This window comes from Carcharodon carcharias, chromosome 18, assembly GCF_017639515.1.
Source record: "Carcharodon carcharias isolate sCarCar2 chromosome 18, sCarCar2.pri, whole genome shotgun sequence".
NCBI classification, from domain to species: domain Eukaryota; kingdom Metazoa; phylum Chordata; class Chondrichthyes; order Lamniformes; family Lamnidae; genus Carcharodon; species Carcharodon carcharias.
The window spans coordinates 76,110,972-76,127,398 of NC_054484.1; the positions used below are offsets into that span (position 1 = coordinate 76,110,972).

Here is a 16,427-nt window from a genome sequence, read left to right on the forward strand (position 1 = left end):
CCTCCCCCCACCCCACCCCCTCCCCCTCCCCCACACCCCCTCCCCCTCCCCCACCCCCACTACTCCTCCACCCCCACCCCCCTACACCCCCTCCCCCACACCCTCCCCCACCCCCAACCCTACCCCCTACTCCACCTCCCCCAGCCCCACCCCCTCCCCTCCCCCCTACTCCCCTTCCCCCAGCCCCACCCCCTCCCCCCCACTCCCCCTCCCTCACCCCCACCCCCTATTCCCCCTCCCCCACCCCCTCCTCCACGCCCTCCCCACTACACTCCCTCCCCCACCCCCTCTCCCCTACTCCCCCACCCCCTCACTCCCCACCCCCTCCCCCTACTCCCCCTCCCACCCACTCACTCCCCACCTCCCCTCCACCCCCACACCCCTTCCCCCTGTACTCCACCTCCCCCACCCACTCCCCACTACTCCCCCACCCCCTCCCTTTACTCCTCTTCCCCCCTCCACCTTCCCCACCCCCCCACTCCTCCCCCCCAACTCCACCTCCCCCACTCCCCACTCTTCCCCCCATGTCATTCTCCCCCCATGTCATTCTCCACCACCCCATGTCATTCTCCCCCCATGTAATTCTCCCCCCTCATGTCATTCTCCTCCCCTCATGTCATTCTCCCCCCCATGTCATTCTCCCCCCATGTCATTCTTCCCCCATGTCATTCTCCCCCCATGTAATTCTCCCCCCCCATGTCATTCTCCCCCCATGTCATTCTCCACCCCTCCACGTATGACATGAGGGCGGGGAGAATGACATGAGGGGGGGGAGAATTTCTCCCCGCCCTCATGTCATACTCCCCCCCATGTCATACTGCCCCCCCCATGTCATTCTCCCTGCCAATGTCATTCTCCCCCCACCATGTCATTCTCCACCCCCCATGTCATTCTCCCCCCACCATGTCATTCTCCACCCCCCCCCATGTCATTCTACCCCCCTCATGTCATTCTCCCCTCCTCATGTCATTCTCTCCCATGTCATTCTCTCCCCCCTCATGTCATTCTACCCCGCCCCCCCCAAGTCATTCTCCTCCCCCCACCCCAAGTCATTCATTCCGGCACCCACACACAATCTGTTCAGCCTCTCGTACACACAGGTTGCTGACAATCTCATTCACTCCTTCCATGTATCACAATCTAATTTTCCCCAACAGCCTCTCCCTGTATTAAGAGACTTCCTGTATCTACATTCATCTTTGACATTCAGCCAGCTGACAATCACTGTAGCCGTGATATTGTGACCCATTTACGTAAAGCTCAAATTAGAACGAGGGCAAACGTGACAACACCATTCACACCCAAATGAGTCGTCTGCTGCTTGCATGGTCGTTTTTCTTTAAATGAATCAGTATCTGAATTTACATGATCTGTATTCAGCACATTGAAGAAAGTTTCTGTGTCCTGGCTGATTTCGCCCAATGTCAGAACATTGAAAATGTTAAACTGAACCTAAACCACTTCTGCTGTTGCTGTTAGTGGTTTGAATAATTTTATTCACAATTCTGCTGAACGCTGCGGTTTGTGTTTCCCAGTTACCTCTGAGTTGATTGACAAACTTGGTCTGCAACTGTGTGCTGGTTAAATCGCTGCTTGAGCTTGGAGTGAGATGGAGCAGCCCTGTTTTAAAGAGACGTCTTTGAAGTTTGGAGTTTTTCTTGTATTCACTTTGATTCTCTCATTTGGTGAGTAATCAACGACTTCATTATTGTCTTTTTTTGCGGTACGGTTTCGGTGCTACTGGCTTCCCTGTTCCAAAATGTCACACCTGACTCTGTTCCAGAATTACTGGCTCTGAATGCCGCTCCTCTTTTTCAGAATTGTTCAACTAGAAATGATTGACTCGCACCAGTTGTAAGTCAGCAAGTAGTAAAAGTGAAAGCTTCCTGTCATGGTAATTGTTCAGCACTTCTTCAGAAAGAAAGGCTTGCATTTATTTAGCATCGTAAATGGTCTCAGAATACCCCAATGTGCTTTACATTGAATGAAGTGTAATTACTGCTGTACTGTAGAAAGGACATAGCAAGATACTGCAAGTAGTGATCTAATATTGACTAGGCAATAAGTTTCAGTGATGTCGATTGCGACATAAGCATGAGTCGGGACACTGGGGAAAACTCCCTTCTGCCTCGGGATCTTTTAATCCACCTGAGAGGGCAAAGTGTCTTTTGAAAGATCACACATTCAACATTGCAACACTCCCTCAGTATCGCACTGAAGTTTTTTTTTTATTCATTCAGGGGATGTGGGCTTCACTGGCTGGGCCAGCATTTATTGCCCATCCTTAATTGCCCTTGAGACGGTGGTGGTGAGCTGCCTTCTTGAACTGCTGCAGTCCATGTGGTGCAGGTACACCCACAGTGCTGTTAGGGAGGGAGTTCCGGTATTTTGACCCAGTGACAGTGTAGGAATGGCGATATATTTCCAAGTCAGGATGGTGAGTGACTTGGAGGGGAACTTCCAGGTGGTGGTGTTCCCATCTATTTGCAGCCCTTGTCCTTTTAGATGGTAGTGATCATTGGTTTGGAAGGTGCTGTCTAAGGAGCCTTGGTGCAATCCTGCAGTGCTCCTTGTAGACAGTATGCACTGCTGCTACTGTGCATTGGTGGTGGAGGGAGTGAATGTTTGTGGGTGGGGTGCTAATCAAGTGAGATGCTTTTTCCTGGTTAGCATCAAGCTTCTTGAGTGTTGTTGGAGCTGCACTCATCCAGGCAAGTGGAGAGTATTCCATCACACTCCTAACCTGTGCCTTGTAGATGGTGGACAGGCTTTGGGGAGTCAGGAGGTGAGTTACTCATCGCACAATTCCTAGCCTCTGCCTGGGTCTTGTAGCCATAGTATTTATATGGCTAGTCCAGTTCAGTTTCTGGTCAATGGTAATCCCCAGGATATTGATAGTGGAGGATTCAGTGATGATAATGCCATTGAGGTCAAGGGCGATGATTGGATTTTCTCTTGTTGGAGATGGTCATTGCCTGACACTTGCATAGTGTTACTTGCTACTTGTCAGCCCAGGCCTGGATATTGTCCAAGTCTTGCTGCATTTGGATGTGGACTGCTTTAGTGTCTGAGGAGTCGCGAATGGTGCTGAACATTGTGCAATCATCAGTGAACATCCCCACTTCTGACCTTATGATGGAAGGAAAGTCATTGATGAAGCAGCTGCAGATGGTTGGGCCTAGGACACTACCCTGAGGAACTCCTGCAGAGATGTCCTGGAGCTGAGATGACTGACCTCCAACAATCACAACCATCTTCCTTTGTGCTGGGTGTGACTCCAACCAGCGGAGAGTTTCTCCCTGGTTCCCATTGACTCCAGTTTTGCTAGGGCTCCTTGATGCCACACTCGGTCAAATGCTGCCTTGATGTCAAAGGCAGTCAGTCTCACCTCGGGAGTTCAGCTCTTTTGACCCTGTTTGAACCAAGGCTGTAACGAGGTCAGGAGCTGAGTGGCCCTGGTGGAACCCAAACTGGATGTCAGTGACCAGGTTATTGCTAAGCAAGTGCCGCTTGATAGCAGTATTGATGATCCCTTCCATTACTTTACTGATGACGGAGAGTAGACTGATGGGGCAGTTTGGATTTGTCCCAGTTTTTGTGTAAGGACATACTTGGGCAAGTTCCACATATCTGGGTAGATGCCAGTCTTTTAGCTGTACTGGAACAGCTTGGCTAGGGGCACAGAAAATTCTAGAGCACAAGTCTTCAGTACTATTGCCGGAATATTGCCAGGGTCCAGAGCCTTTGCAGTATCCAGTGCCTTCAGCCGTTTCTTGATATTATGTGGAGTGAATCGAATTGGCTGAAGACTGGCATCTGTGATGCTGGGGACCTCCAGAGGAGGCCGAGATGGATCATTGACTCGGCACTTCTGGCTGAAGGTTGTTGCAAATGATTAAGCTTTATCTTTTGCACTGATGTGCTGGGTTCCTCCATCTTTGAGGATGGGGATGTTTGTGGAGCTTCCTCCTCCAGTGAGTTGTTTAGTTGTCCACCACCATTCATGACAGGATGTGGCAGGACTGCAGAGCTTAGATTTGATCCATTGGTTGTGGGATTGCTAAACTCTGTCTATCACTTGCTACTTATGCTGTTTGGCACACAATTAGTCCTGTGCTATAGCTTCACCAGGTTGATACCTCATTTTTAGGTGTGCCTGTTATTGTTCCTGGCATGCCCTCCTGCACTCTTCATTAAACCAGGGTGGATTCCCTGGGTTGATGGTAACGGTAGAGTGGGGGATGTGCCGGCCCATGAGGTTACAGATTGTGTTCGAGCACAATTCTGCGGCTTCTGATGGCCCACGGCACCTCATGAATGCCCAGTCCTGAGCTGTTAGATCTGTTCGAAATCTATCCCATTTAGCATGGTGGTAGTTCCACACAACATGATGAAGGGCATCCTCAATGTGAAGGTGGGACTTCATCTCCACTCCTACTGATAGTGTTATGGACAGGTGCAACTGTGGCAGGCAGGTTGGTGAGAATGAGGTTAAGTATGTTTTTCCCTCACCACCTGCCGCAGACCCAGTCTAGCAGCTATGTCATTTAGGACTCGGCCAGCTCAGTCAGTAGTGGTGCTATCGAGCCACACTTTGTGATGGATATTGAAATCTCCCACCCAGAATACATTCTGTGTCCTTGCCACTCTCAGTGCTTTCCCCCAAGTGATGTTCAACATGGAGAAACACTGATCCATCAGCTGAGGGTGGGTAATACATGGTAATCAGCAGGAGGTTTCCTTGTCCATTTTTGAACTGATGCCACAAGACTTCATTGGGCCCAGATTCGAAGTTGAGGACTCCTGACGGTATACCACTGTGCCATCACCTCTGCTGACTCTATCCTGCCAGTGGGACAGGACTTACCCAGAGATGATGATGTGGTTTCTGGGACATTATCTGTAAGGTATGATTCCGTAAGGATGACTATGTCAGGCTGTTGCTTGATTAGTCTGAGAGACAGCTCTCCCAATTTTGGCACTAGCCCCCGGATGTTAGTAAGGAGGACTTTGCAGGGTCGACAGGGCTGAGTTTGTCATTGTCGCTTCCAGTGCCTATGTTAACTAAATAATCAAACGTGCGATTGTAAATAAAAAGAGAAAATGCTGGAAAATATTCAATAGGTCAAGCAATATCTGTAAAGAGAAAAACGGAGTTAACATTTGAGGTGGTTGATCTTTTGTTAGAAGTACAAATAAAAATCCTCGTTCTGAGCTTTCCCCAAGTGTGCCTTCTGGCACATTAGAAATCAAACAGATTCCTTTATATTCCATACTCAACCTGCCTGATTGTTCCCATGTTTAATATGCCCAGACCCAGGAAAATATCCCCACAACTGTCCAAGTGGGGGTAATGCCCATTCTGAAAATGAACAAAATCTGTTGAAGTAAAAGCACTTTTAGTCACACTTGTTACCTGCAGACATATTATACATATCCAGCATAGACCTTCCAGTAATTGCTTACAGATTAGACCTCTTTGAACTAGCAGTAAGCTTAATATTGCAATCATTAACTGTCTCATTTGAATATCATTGCACATCAGATCACAAAATGGACAGTTCCTCTTTGTGCTGACAGTTGCTCTCTAACCAAAACTGACTGAAAGTTCCCACATATCATGAATATAATGAATATATGGAGAGTGATATGATCATGATGAGACCTCGAGTTTAAAAAAGAAAAAAAGACTTGGTTTTATATAGTGCTTTCATTCCTGTTCCCTAGCTACTGACTTCATCCCTCTCCCTGGTAACAGAATGAAATTAAGCTAGCCTATTCACAAATTTGATGTCACATTTGCTCCTGAGATGAGCTTCCGACCTCATTTTCATGCCATCATTAAGATTGCTTATTTCCATCTCCATAACATTGCCTGACTTCACCCCTGTCTTAGCTCATCTGCTGAAACCCCCATTCCTGCCTTCATTAACTCTAGACTCCTCTATTCCAACACACTCATGGGTCTCCCACATTCCACCTTCCATAAACTTGAGGTCATCCAAAACTCAGCTGCCTGCACCTTAACTTGCAGCAAGTCCAGTTCTGCTATCACCCCTGTGCTCAATGATTTACATTGGCTCCTGGTCAAGCAAAGTATTGATTTTAAATGTCTCATCCTTTTTTTTCCTATCCCCCAATAATCTTGCTCCTCCCTGTCTCTATAATCTCCTTCAGGCCCACAACCCTCCAAGATACTCGCAGTTTGGCGTCTTGTGCATTTCCAGTTATAATTGCTCCATGATTGGTGGAGGTGCCTTCAGTTGCCTAGGCCCCCAGCTCTGGAATTCCCTCCCTACACCTCTCCGTCTCTCTAACTTGCTTTCTTCCTTTAGGACTCTCCTTAAAAGCTCTCGACTAAGCTTTTGGTCAGCTGACCTAATAGTTATTTTGGACTCGAAACGCTAACTGTGTTCCTTTCCACAGATGCTGTCATACCTGCTGAGTTTTTCCATCTATTTTTGTTTTTGTAATAGTTCTTTGCGTCTTGGTGTCATACATTGTTTTATAATGCTGCTGTGAAATGCCTTGGGATGTTTCATTATGTTGAAGACATCGTAAAAGTATAAGATGTTGTTTTCATGACCACCGGACATGTCAAGGCACTTTACAATGAAGTACTTTTGTAGTGTAATCACTGTTGTAATGCAGGAAATGCAGCAGCCAATTTGTGCACAACAAGCTCTGACAAACAGCAATGTGATAATGACCAGATTTTGTTTTCATGTCGATTGAGGGATAAATATTGGCCAGGATATCAGAGGTAACTCCTCTGCTCTAAGCTTCTTCAACGTAATGCCGTGGGATCTTTTATGTCCACCCAAGCAGGCAGATTGGGCCTCAGTTTAACATCTCATCCAAAAGGCAGCACCTCTTACAGTGCAGCATTCCCTCAGTACTACACTGGAGTGTCAGCCTTGATTCTCAATTTTCAGCCTTAAGAGTGCCACTTGAACCCGGAGCCTTGTGACTCAGGCAAGAGAGCTACCAACTGAGCCACAGGGGGCACACTTATTGAACCACTGATGTTGTGTGCCAGGGAGCTAAATTAGTTCATCATATTATTAGCAAAACTGTTTATTTTGGAATAAGTCACTATAACTGATCGAGGACAGGAAGTATATTGTGGTTATGTACGGACTTGTTCAAGGCATTGGATGTTCTGTACTGCAAACTGGTGTGTGTGTACTTGTGATACAGGACCTCGCAAGTAATTGTGAAGCCAAACCTCACGTACATTGTCAGGATCTTTGTGCTACATTACTGTGATATAAAGTCAAGAGTTCGTGGTACTATTAGTTACGGCTTATCGAATCATTATATGATACAGTAGAGAAGGGTCAGAATGTGTAGGCATGTGTGATCCCCTCCAGTTTTCTCTTCCTTTTGCGGTTGTGAGCTACTTTTTTCTACAAGGGTGAGGGAAATGTATCATACGTTCTCTGTGACATGAAGCTCTCTTGGTTGAATAGCTGGCAGTGTAGGCACATTGTGAGGTGTAAGTGAGAGGCTTGTAGCAGTGCTGTGTTCATAAGGATGAGGTGTCAATCTTCATGTTAGCTATGACTCCTGATTGATAGGGATTGTTGGCAAATGATGGGGTGGGGCTCGGTACAGTTGATGACATTTGAAGACCTTGACCACTTGTGAACCTCCACTTCCTTGGGGCTTAACTCCTGGCATTCAGCTCCACCATTCCCATGGCCACCTTAGCATGTGTCTGGAGGGCATCTTGTTGACAAAGGATATCTCTCCTCTTTTGTATCTCCTCCTTAAAGACCTCCAATGCAAATCTTGGAGCTCTCTCCTTCCCTCATATTGTGTCATTCTTCTGTCTTTCTAGGTCAGATTCTGCTCACAAAGGACTCCCAGCCATAAGGCACCTTCCCTTTGAGAGATGCAGGCCAACTTTAAGCAGTGCAGGCTAGTTTTAATTGATGCTAGCCAGCCATGATATTGGCCCCTGTTCAGGCATCCACCATTTAACATAGTAGTTAGCACTGGCTTGATGCTGCAGAGATGTAAAACAGCAAGCAGCATGAAGTTCGCATCCTGTCTGCATTTTAATCAGTTGACATGGATTAACCATGCACTGTAATCCCTCAACCTGAGCCAAACCTCACGTACATTGTCAGGATCTTTGTGCTACATTACTGTGATATAAAGTCAAGAGTTCGTGGGTTTTTGAGGGTTATTGCATTTATCCTCCATGAATTCCCCATTTATCACTCAGATTGTCAATTTAATGGAAGGGGGTTTGCTTTGAATATCTAGGTACGTAACAGGAATTTACATGCCTCTTAACACTTTCCTTGTAATCTTTATCCTTTTCCTCTTTTTGAAGCCTTTACCTAGTATATAAAGAAGGGTCAAAATGCACACAGCACAAAGAGGAAGAGGCTACAGGAGTCATGTTGCACCACTATAACAGCCAGTAATAGGCAAAGAACAGTGGCCTCAATATTTACAGGAAGACTAGGAGGGAGCAGGGAGGCCAAATGAGACTGAAAACCCAACTGGGGTCATAGAGGTCCTATCGAATTTAAAGATAGCCAGCAAAATTGACTAATTATCTTTGTGGGCCAGTCAGCTTGATCATAGCTGCAGAGCAAGTCGCAGATCAGAGACTGGGGGGAATGGGTGAGGTCGGCTGTGGAAGCAGGCAGGTATGCATCAGTTGGAGTTGCAATTTAGAGTCTAATCCTCCCCAACCTCTGCCTGTCCATTGTGTCACATCAATGTACAAATTTTCTTGAAATCAAGGAAGGTGAGATTTAAACCAGCTAATCCAGATACGGTTATTAGTGTGTAAAGTGGATTTATTGAGGAGCAGAGGATTCAAAAGGAATGGATAACCCCTTTACAGAAGGAAACTTATCAAACAGAAGCAACACCATCAACCCAGTGGAAGGCGAGTAATGAACTAAACCATGTTGCTCAATGGCGAGGTCACATAAATCCTGGAACTATTGTTTACCATCAGGATGGATGCAATATCCCAGCTGAGGCCGAACTAGTGTCTTATGGAAGTTCAACATAGCCTCCTTGTCCTTATACTGTATGCCCCTATTAGGCTTTAATAATAAAGGCATAGAGTATAGGAACAAGGAGGTTATGTTGAACTTGTAAAGAAACTAGTTCGGCCTTGGCTGGAGCTTTGTGTCCAGTTCTGGGTGCCACACTTTAGGAAGGATGTGAAGGCATTGGAGAGTGTGCAGAAAAGATTCATGAGAATGGTTCCAGGGATGAGGAACTTCAACTATGAAGGTAGGCTGAGAAGTTAGGACTATTTTCTTTAGCATAGAAAAGGCTGACAAGAATTTGATAGACATATTCAAAATAATGAGAGTTCTGGACAGAGTAGACAGGGAGAAACTGTTCCCATTTATGAAAAGATGGGCATTGATTTATAGTAATTGGCAAAAGAAACAAAAATGATGCGAGGGGGAAAAGAAAATTCACACAGCAAATGGTTAAGGTCTGGAATGCACTGCCTGAGTGTGGTGGAGGCTGGTTTAATTGAGGCATTCAAAAGAGAATTAGACTGTTATCTGAAAAGGATGAGTGTACAAGGTTATGAGGAGAAGATGGGGGAATGGCAGTAAGTGAATTGCTCATTCGGAGAGTTCATGCAGAAACGATGGGCCAAATGGCCTCCCTCTGAGTGGTAATAATTCTTAAGGATATAGCCTCTAATCTATCCAATTGGCTGTGTAACTAATATTGTATTTTTTTGATGGTTATAAGAGTTTTATTTCAGAAAATCATTACTGTAGCTAGGTACAAAAACACATCACAACTTAATCTATTTACTGACGACCAGTATCTGAAATTCTTATCAAAACAACAATTAGCGATTTGTATAGTGCAGACAATGAAGTTCTAGTGAATCCATTCTTAACTGTGGACACTCCGTAGTAAGGTGACGTAGAGTGTCAAATATCTAAGGAGTTTAATTTATATTTTTTTATGAATCTATATCCGTCTCGGATCCTGATTGATAATCAGCAATTCAGTTAACGCTGATTTACTATTGGCTGGATGCCTTAACTGTTTTTATAATCCCTGTTATTCAAATTGCTAGATACTTAATTGGCTATGAGGCTGTTTGAAATATCCTCGGGCTATGAAAGGTGCTATATGAATGCAAGCTCTTCTATAGATATAGATGCATTTCATTATAGGTCAGTTTGTAACATTCTGTCCTCTGAATGATGGTTGTGGATTCAAGCAGTGGTGAGCTACCTTCAACTGAATGGCTTGCGAGGCCATTTCAGAGACAGTTAAGAGTCAACTTCATTGCTGTGGATCTAGAGTCACATGCAGGCCAGACTGAGTAAGGATAGCAGATTTCCTCCACGTATGGGGGAAAGGCATTAGTAAGCCAGATGGGTTTTAATAGCAATCCCATAGATTCATGATTATTATTGAGGAGTCTGGCATTTTATTAATTAAATTTAAATTCCGCCAGCTGCCATGGTGAGATCTGAACTCCTGTCTCGGCAATGTTAGTATGGCCACTGTAATGTTAGTCCAGCAATATTAACCACCATCCCCCATAGCTGAAGATTATCTTTCAGTGCAGAAAGAAGGGAATATTGCATTGTTGACGTTGCTATATATTGGCTGAGATGTTCACCTGAGGATCTGTCTACAAGCTCTGCAGTCCAGATGGACATTGACTATCTCATGGCATAATTTTAAGAGAGTAAGGGGTTGGACTGGTTGTTCATGCCCTCTTCAAGACTTTGATTGGGATTTTCTAGCCCTGCTGCGGGCAAGGCAGCACTCAAGCCAGAAGTCCATTGACTAATGGCAGGACCGGAAGATCCTGGCGGTGGGCGGGTGCGGAAAATCCTGCCATTTGTGTGGTAAGTGTCCTGGTGGATAACTTATGACAGGAATGAAGCTATATGGAGATTCCATTTTAATAGCCCCCTCCTTTCATAAAGTCAGGTAGTATGCAGATTAATTGCCACAAAGTAAATTTTAGAACAATGTTTCCCAAGACTCTGCTATTAGTGAGGTTGTGTATGTGGCAGCTTCTTTATTACTGAATTGCTGGAACACTACCCCATGATTTTGTGTCCATAGAAAATAATATTGTAGATGGAAAGTTATAGGCAGTGCACTTGTGATTTTTTGGCAGGTCATCTGCTGGGCGTGCAGTAAACTTTCCCCTCAGCATCAAATTCTATTTGTATCTTTGTGAACACCTGCAGATTTTGTTACAATCAACCCAAATTCATCCACAACTGACACTCTTTCTTTTGATTTGAGTTATTAAATGGACTTGTCAAGCTAATAATTGGCAGACGGGGAGTAGAATGAATGAGCAGCACTTTAAAATCAGATCAAATACTGAACCTCTGCACTGAAACACTTGTAGTGATGATCTCACCCTTACCTTGGATTTTCAGAATAATTGAAAGAAATACTACATTGTAAAATAAAGTCCATACATGCCCACCCTGGGAAATCAGTCTGTGTAATCAATTAAAAGTTGAATTTAACTCTATTAAGCCAATGATCAGTATTCAATATTTATTGCCTCCATATATAGGACGTAATTGGGGAAAAATCAGGCCTAGATGAAACAAAAAAAGACATCTGACACTATAGTACAAAATTGTTTATGGCTGTCTGAATGGTGGCGTTAATGCCAATTTTATTTACAGTCTACAAATAAAGTAGGGATATCTGTCACCATTTTTGCCTTTATATATTTTCAGCTGTGCCTGGTCACTGAGCATTTCAGAATGTTCTGTGACATCAACCAAAAAGATAGCTAGTGACAAATGCAAATTAATGAAGTATTTATTCTCCTAGTGCCACTCCATTTCCTAACCATAACTCTCACATCAGCCAATCTGCTCTTTCAGTTGGCAATTCAACAGCTTCTTCAGCACAGTAAAGTAATAAATTGTCTCATTCTGATTTAATTCCAAATGGTCCTTTCATGTTTTGTAAGCTCTTGTGGCTGCAAAATTTGGCTCCATAGTGCCAGTAGTTTCAGTGCTGTAAATGCTGGTTTAGTGGCAAAGTGGTGTCAGTTCTGGTGCAGCCTACACTGAATGCCACTTTGGTGTGGGTGTGAGCATCACCATGATGCACGTTGGCTGGAAGTATGCAGAGAGGGCAGATCATGACGTCAGTCAGTGTATATCACTGATTGATGCCAGACCTGCAATTTGGATGATGCTGCTCTAGCTGATGCCTTTTTCTTAAACATACGCAGTTGAAAATGTGGTCAGCAATGTGAGGGTCTCCACCCACAATTCAAATTAAAGGGATCATCAACAACTTGTAGGTTATTTGGGGAAGATGCTGCTTGTGACTGCAAGGGTTCTAAGCACATCATTTTCTCCCAAGGAAAGAAGGACACCCCATTGGAGTTGTGATTCATGATGGAGATAGTCACAGAACTCTGCCACCTCTTGGAGCCAGACCTGCAGCCTAAAAGCAGGGCAAGAACATATCGCTCAATTTCTACATATCTGGATTTTTCCGGGCTGGAACAGGCAACATAGCTAACATCTCTAAATTCACCATCTGTCACTGGATCAGAGAAATAATGGAGGTTATGTATGCCAGGAGAGGGGATTTCATTGTGTTCTCTGAACACAGAGAAGCAGGAGGTGTACACAAGTGGTTTCTACAGGATGCTGAATTTCTGCATGGTGCAGACACATGGCTTTGTGGCACTGCATCGCAATGCTGATTTAAAGTGAAACCACAAAGGTTACCAATCACTAAATGTGAAGTTGTCATGTGACTGCACTCAGAACTTGTGAGTGCTCTCCTGGCAGTCATGCTTCATTCAGCCTTTACCAGTTGTTTGTTCCAGGAATCTTTCAACCAGCACATTAAACCAGATGGTGGCTGCTTTGCAACAAGGGCTTTCTGGCCTACTCCAGGCTAATAACTACTCTCTGCAACTCAGCCACACATGGCCAGCGCGCACATACTGAGAGTCAAGTGGACCATCAGGTGACTGAAGCAATAGTTCTGCTGCCTCAATTTCTCTGGCGGAGCCCCCTGTAGCTTGCCGGAGTGGGTGTCCCAATTCTTGGTGCTCTGTTACATCCTCCACAACCTGGCCATCATGATGTCACAACCCTTGCTACCAGGCTTCATTGAGCATCTCGAGAAGAAGAAGTAGTGGAGGAACAGGAAGAGAAGAAGAAAGGAAGAAGGCAACCAATATATTCAAATTGCAGACAGGCTGCCTGTGAGCTCATCATTTGACTCCAGTTCCCATGAATAAACCCCAAGGTACCCATTTTTCAATGATTCCCCACTTTATACATCCCTCTACAGATAGGACAGACCTACACAGCATCCTCTTGGCTCCAATCCTCAAATCAGAGACAACAACAAAACAACCATTCCACACCAACTTCATCTAATCATCTATACAAAATTCAACTAAGCATCCTTGTGCAATCCTTTAGTTGTCTTGTCTTGTCTTGCCTGGCCTGGTACTCCTACACAGTGCTACAGTAGCAGCTGCAGCATGGCTGGTGTAAAACTGCTGACTTTCAGTGGGAGAGATGCAGCTGGCTTTTGCAGGATGACCTCAAGCAGCTATGGGGTGTGGAAGGCTCCACCTCAGTTGTATAGGCAGTGGCAGCTGCCTGGGCTGGCTGAATAATGAGACACAGTAAAGGGACTGGCAAAGCAACAGTGGTGGGAGCATGAATGGCATGCACTTAAGAGTGGGCAGTAGATTCATGCTCCGCAGAGCCATTGCCACTCCTCTCAGCAATAGGAGGATAGTTTTGCTGGACAGCTGAGACACCCTGTACCTTGAACACTGGTATCCTTAGCCATGATGGCAACAGTCCTAATCTGCCTTTCACCAAGTTTGGCTTGCATGACCTCGGTCTGATCTTTAAATACTGCACACGGATGTTGGGTGGCTTCTGCTTGTGCTACTGTGGAAACTGAGAGACCATCAGACACTGCATCATGAGCGACTATTTTCAACAGGCAGCAGGGGTCCCCATGGCTGAATGCATTGTATTTTTTGTAAGCCACATAATGTTTGACAGCAATATATAACACTGTATAAAGAAGAATTCTAACAAAAGAATTGAAAGTATTCCATAGATGGTCTACAAAGAGGGGAGAGTCTGTGTTTAATGTCTTATGAACTGTTTTGTCCATTTTTTTTGTGTGTTTAACACCACCTGTTTGAAATCCATTCATGTTTGCGAACTTACCATGGCAACATCCTCAACTGTCATTCTGACAAGATCCCTGGAAGCTGAGAAGTTACAAATGACAATGTTGTAGGCCCTGCAGTAAATACCCCAGATCATTGTATGAATAGTAATCACAAGTAATTTTTAAAAGGGAATTGCGTATGTATAAAATAGAACATATACCACCTATTGAAGATGGGGTCCTGCCCCTAAAACTGGCAGCCCAATCAGAGAGCTGGCAGCTCAGCAGTGCCCCTGGGAGATGTGGCAATTAATAGGATTGCACCTTGGGGAAGAGTAAAAGCAATGGCCGTGTACCCTCACAACCAGGTAAGTGGTGTCCAGGGGTGTCAGGGCCAGTCAGGCAAGCCCCTTTGAGGTTTGGGGCATTGTTGCTTAAGGGCAGGAAGTGCTGATGCAACAGGGCTGGCTATTGTTGGGGGCCCCTTCATTCGCCATTACTGCATGATGGTAAGGATGGGTTCCAAACTCTTTGCAAAGCCCTGTGCCAAGTTGGAGCCGGTCTCCTCCATGATCCTTGACAATGACAGCAGTCTTTCTGGCAGGCCTGCCAAAGCACCTAGCATTTCTGTATGTATGTATGTCCATCAGCCTTTATCTCTATATCACCTCATCAAAGTCATCATCTGAGTTCCCTGCAGCAAAACCCATGTGTAACCTTGTCCTCTGGTGAACTGGCAACCACAGTATCTTTTTACCCTCGTCTTGGCTGCAGCGCTTTCATGCCCGGGGGACCTGACAGGTGCAGACCTCACCTCTAAGCTGCTACTCTCAAATTTGTGCAGTGTCAATATCTGAGCTGGTGGCTGAGAGTGAGAGATCAGGTTTCTTCTTCATCAGTATCTTGCTCCTTGAGAACAACTTCGTCCTGCCCCACTGTCTGGCTGGCAACAGATTATGGGTATCTAAAAGCATAAAGGCAGGATTGTGATGAGGAAGATGGAGAGAGCTTGCACCGCCTACAGCTTATACATCATAACAGATTGTGAGTTAAGAAGGAGTGAGATTTGGGAAGCCTCAGCAATAGCTGCTTCAATAATAGCCAGCACCCATTCCTCTATGGGAGTCAGCACATGCAGCTATGCCTGCTCTCTGGCAGTTTGCTGCTGGCTCCTTGTCCTGCAAGAAAGAAGGAAGTTGTAGTATTAGGGTTGAAAGGGTTAATGTGTGGGACTCAGTAAACAGCCCATAATGATGTAAGTGACACATGACTAAGAATTGAGAGGGAGAATGTTGCAGACATATATAACTGAATGTAGTTCTGCTATATCTAATAAACCAGTTATTGCTCAGACATAATAGTATTTCAGCAATCATTCCTCAGTCAGTCCAACCATCATACAACATGGTGGCAGCTGTGAAGGACCCCAAAACCTTGAAAACTCAGCTTTAAGAAAAATTGCAAATCTGGCCTGGAAGAATGGCAGCAAAACTGAAAACTTGGTAAAGTACAGTTGAAGAATTCCAGAAGCTGCTCCATTGATTCTTCTTGCCTCCGATTCAACAGAAAATCAACTGTTCAAGTCATTAGGGGCTGCACCACAGCTTGTGGTGGCCCGTGAAGAAAATTTTGATCCAGTGCTAAGAGTCAGAGAATCAAGCAAAGATCATGGAACTGGTGAACAACCCTTAAAAAGGGTAAAAATGTCATTTTAACGGTGCACCAGGCAGGCAACACTGGGAAAACTGCATCCTTAGCAAAAGCAGGTTTTGATTAAACCCTGTATTCCGGGTCTGAGGTTGTCGTCATTACATGTGGTGACCACGCAGCAGCAAACAGGAAAAGAAAGGCTGCAAATATTTGATGCACTCAGGGAAGGGAGTGAGGAGAGTATCGCAATAACTTCAAGCAAAGAGCTTTAAAGACTTTGCAGAGTTTAAGAAACAAATACCTAAGAGAAACATTGACCAGAGCAAGTCTTGGGGAGAAGCTGATCAATGTGGGAAAACAGCAATTACTGCAAGGAAAGTTTAAAACCTAAGGCAAACCACCTAGAAACTTAGAGAAGCCATGGATTCCAAATTTATATTACCTGAGAGGTTTGGACATAAGGAAGGACCAAATCAAAGTCAGAAGTGGGTACTTTAGAGAAAAGGGTTCTTGAGATTCTGAATTGCTTCAGGCTTGGTCAACAAGTCTCGAGTTTAATAAGTCAATACATTACTCCATAGGAACAATAGCAGATGATGATGTTGCAA

The 16,427-nt window shown here is 45.0% G+C and overlaps 1 protein-coding gene across 1 annotated transcript in view; it reads left to right on the forward strand.

Moving 5' to 3' along the window:
* The first annotated feature begins 1,287 nt into the window (after positions 1 to 1,287).
* LOC121290890 (immunoglobulin superfamily member 3-like) overlaps positions 1,288 to 16,427 on the forward strand; it is a 50,906-nt gene continuing 35,766 nt past the window's right edge. Inside the window, exon 1 of the mRNA XM_041211918.1 lies at positions 1,288 to 1,685. Coding sequence (XP_041067852.1) covers positions 1,610 to 1,685 — 76 coding nt within the window. The 5' untranslated portion in view covers positions 1,288 to 1,609. The remainder of the gene's footprint in view (positions 1,686 to 16,427) is intronic.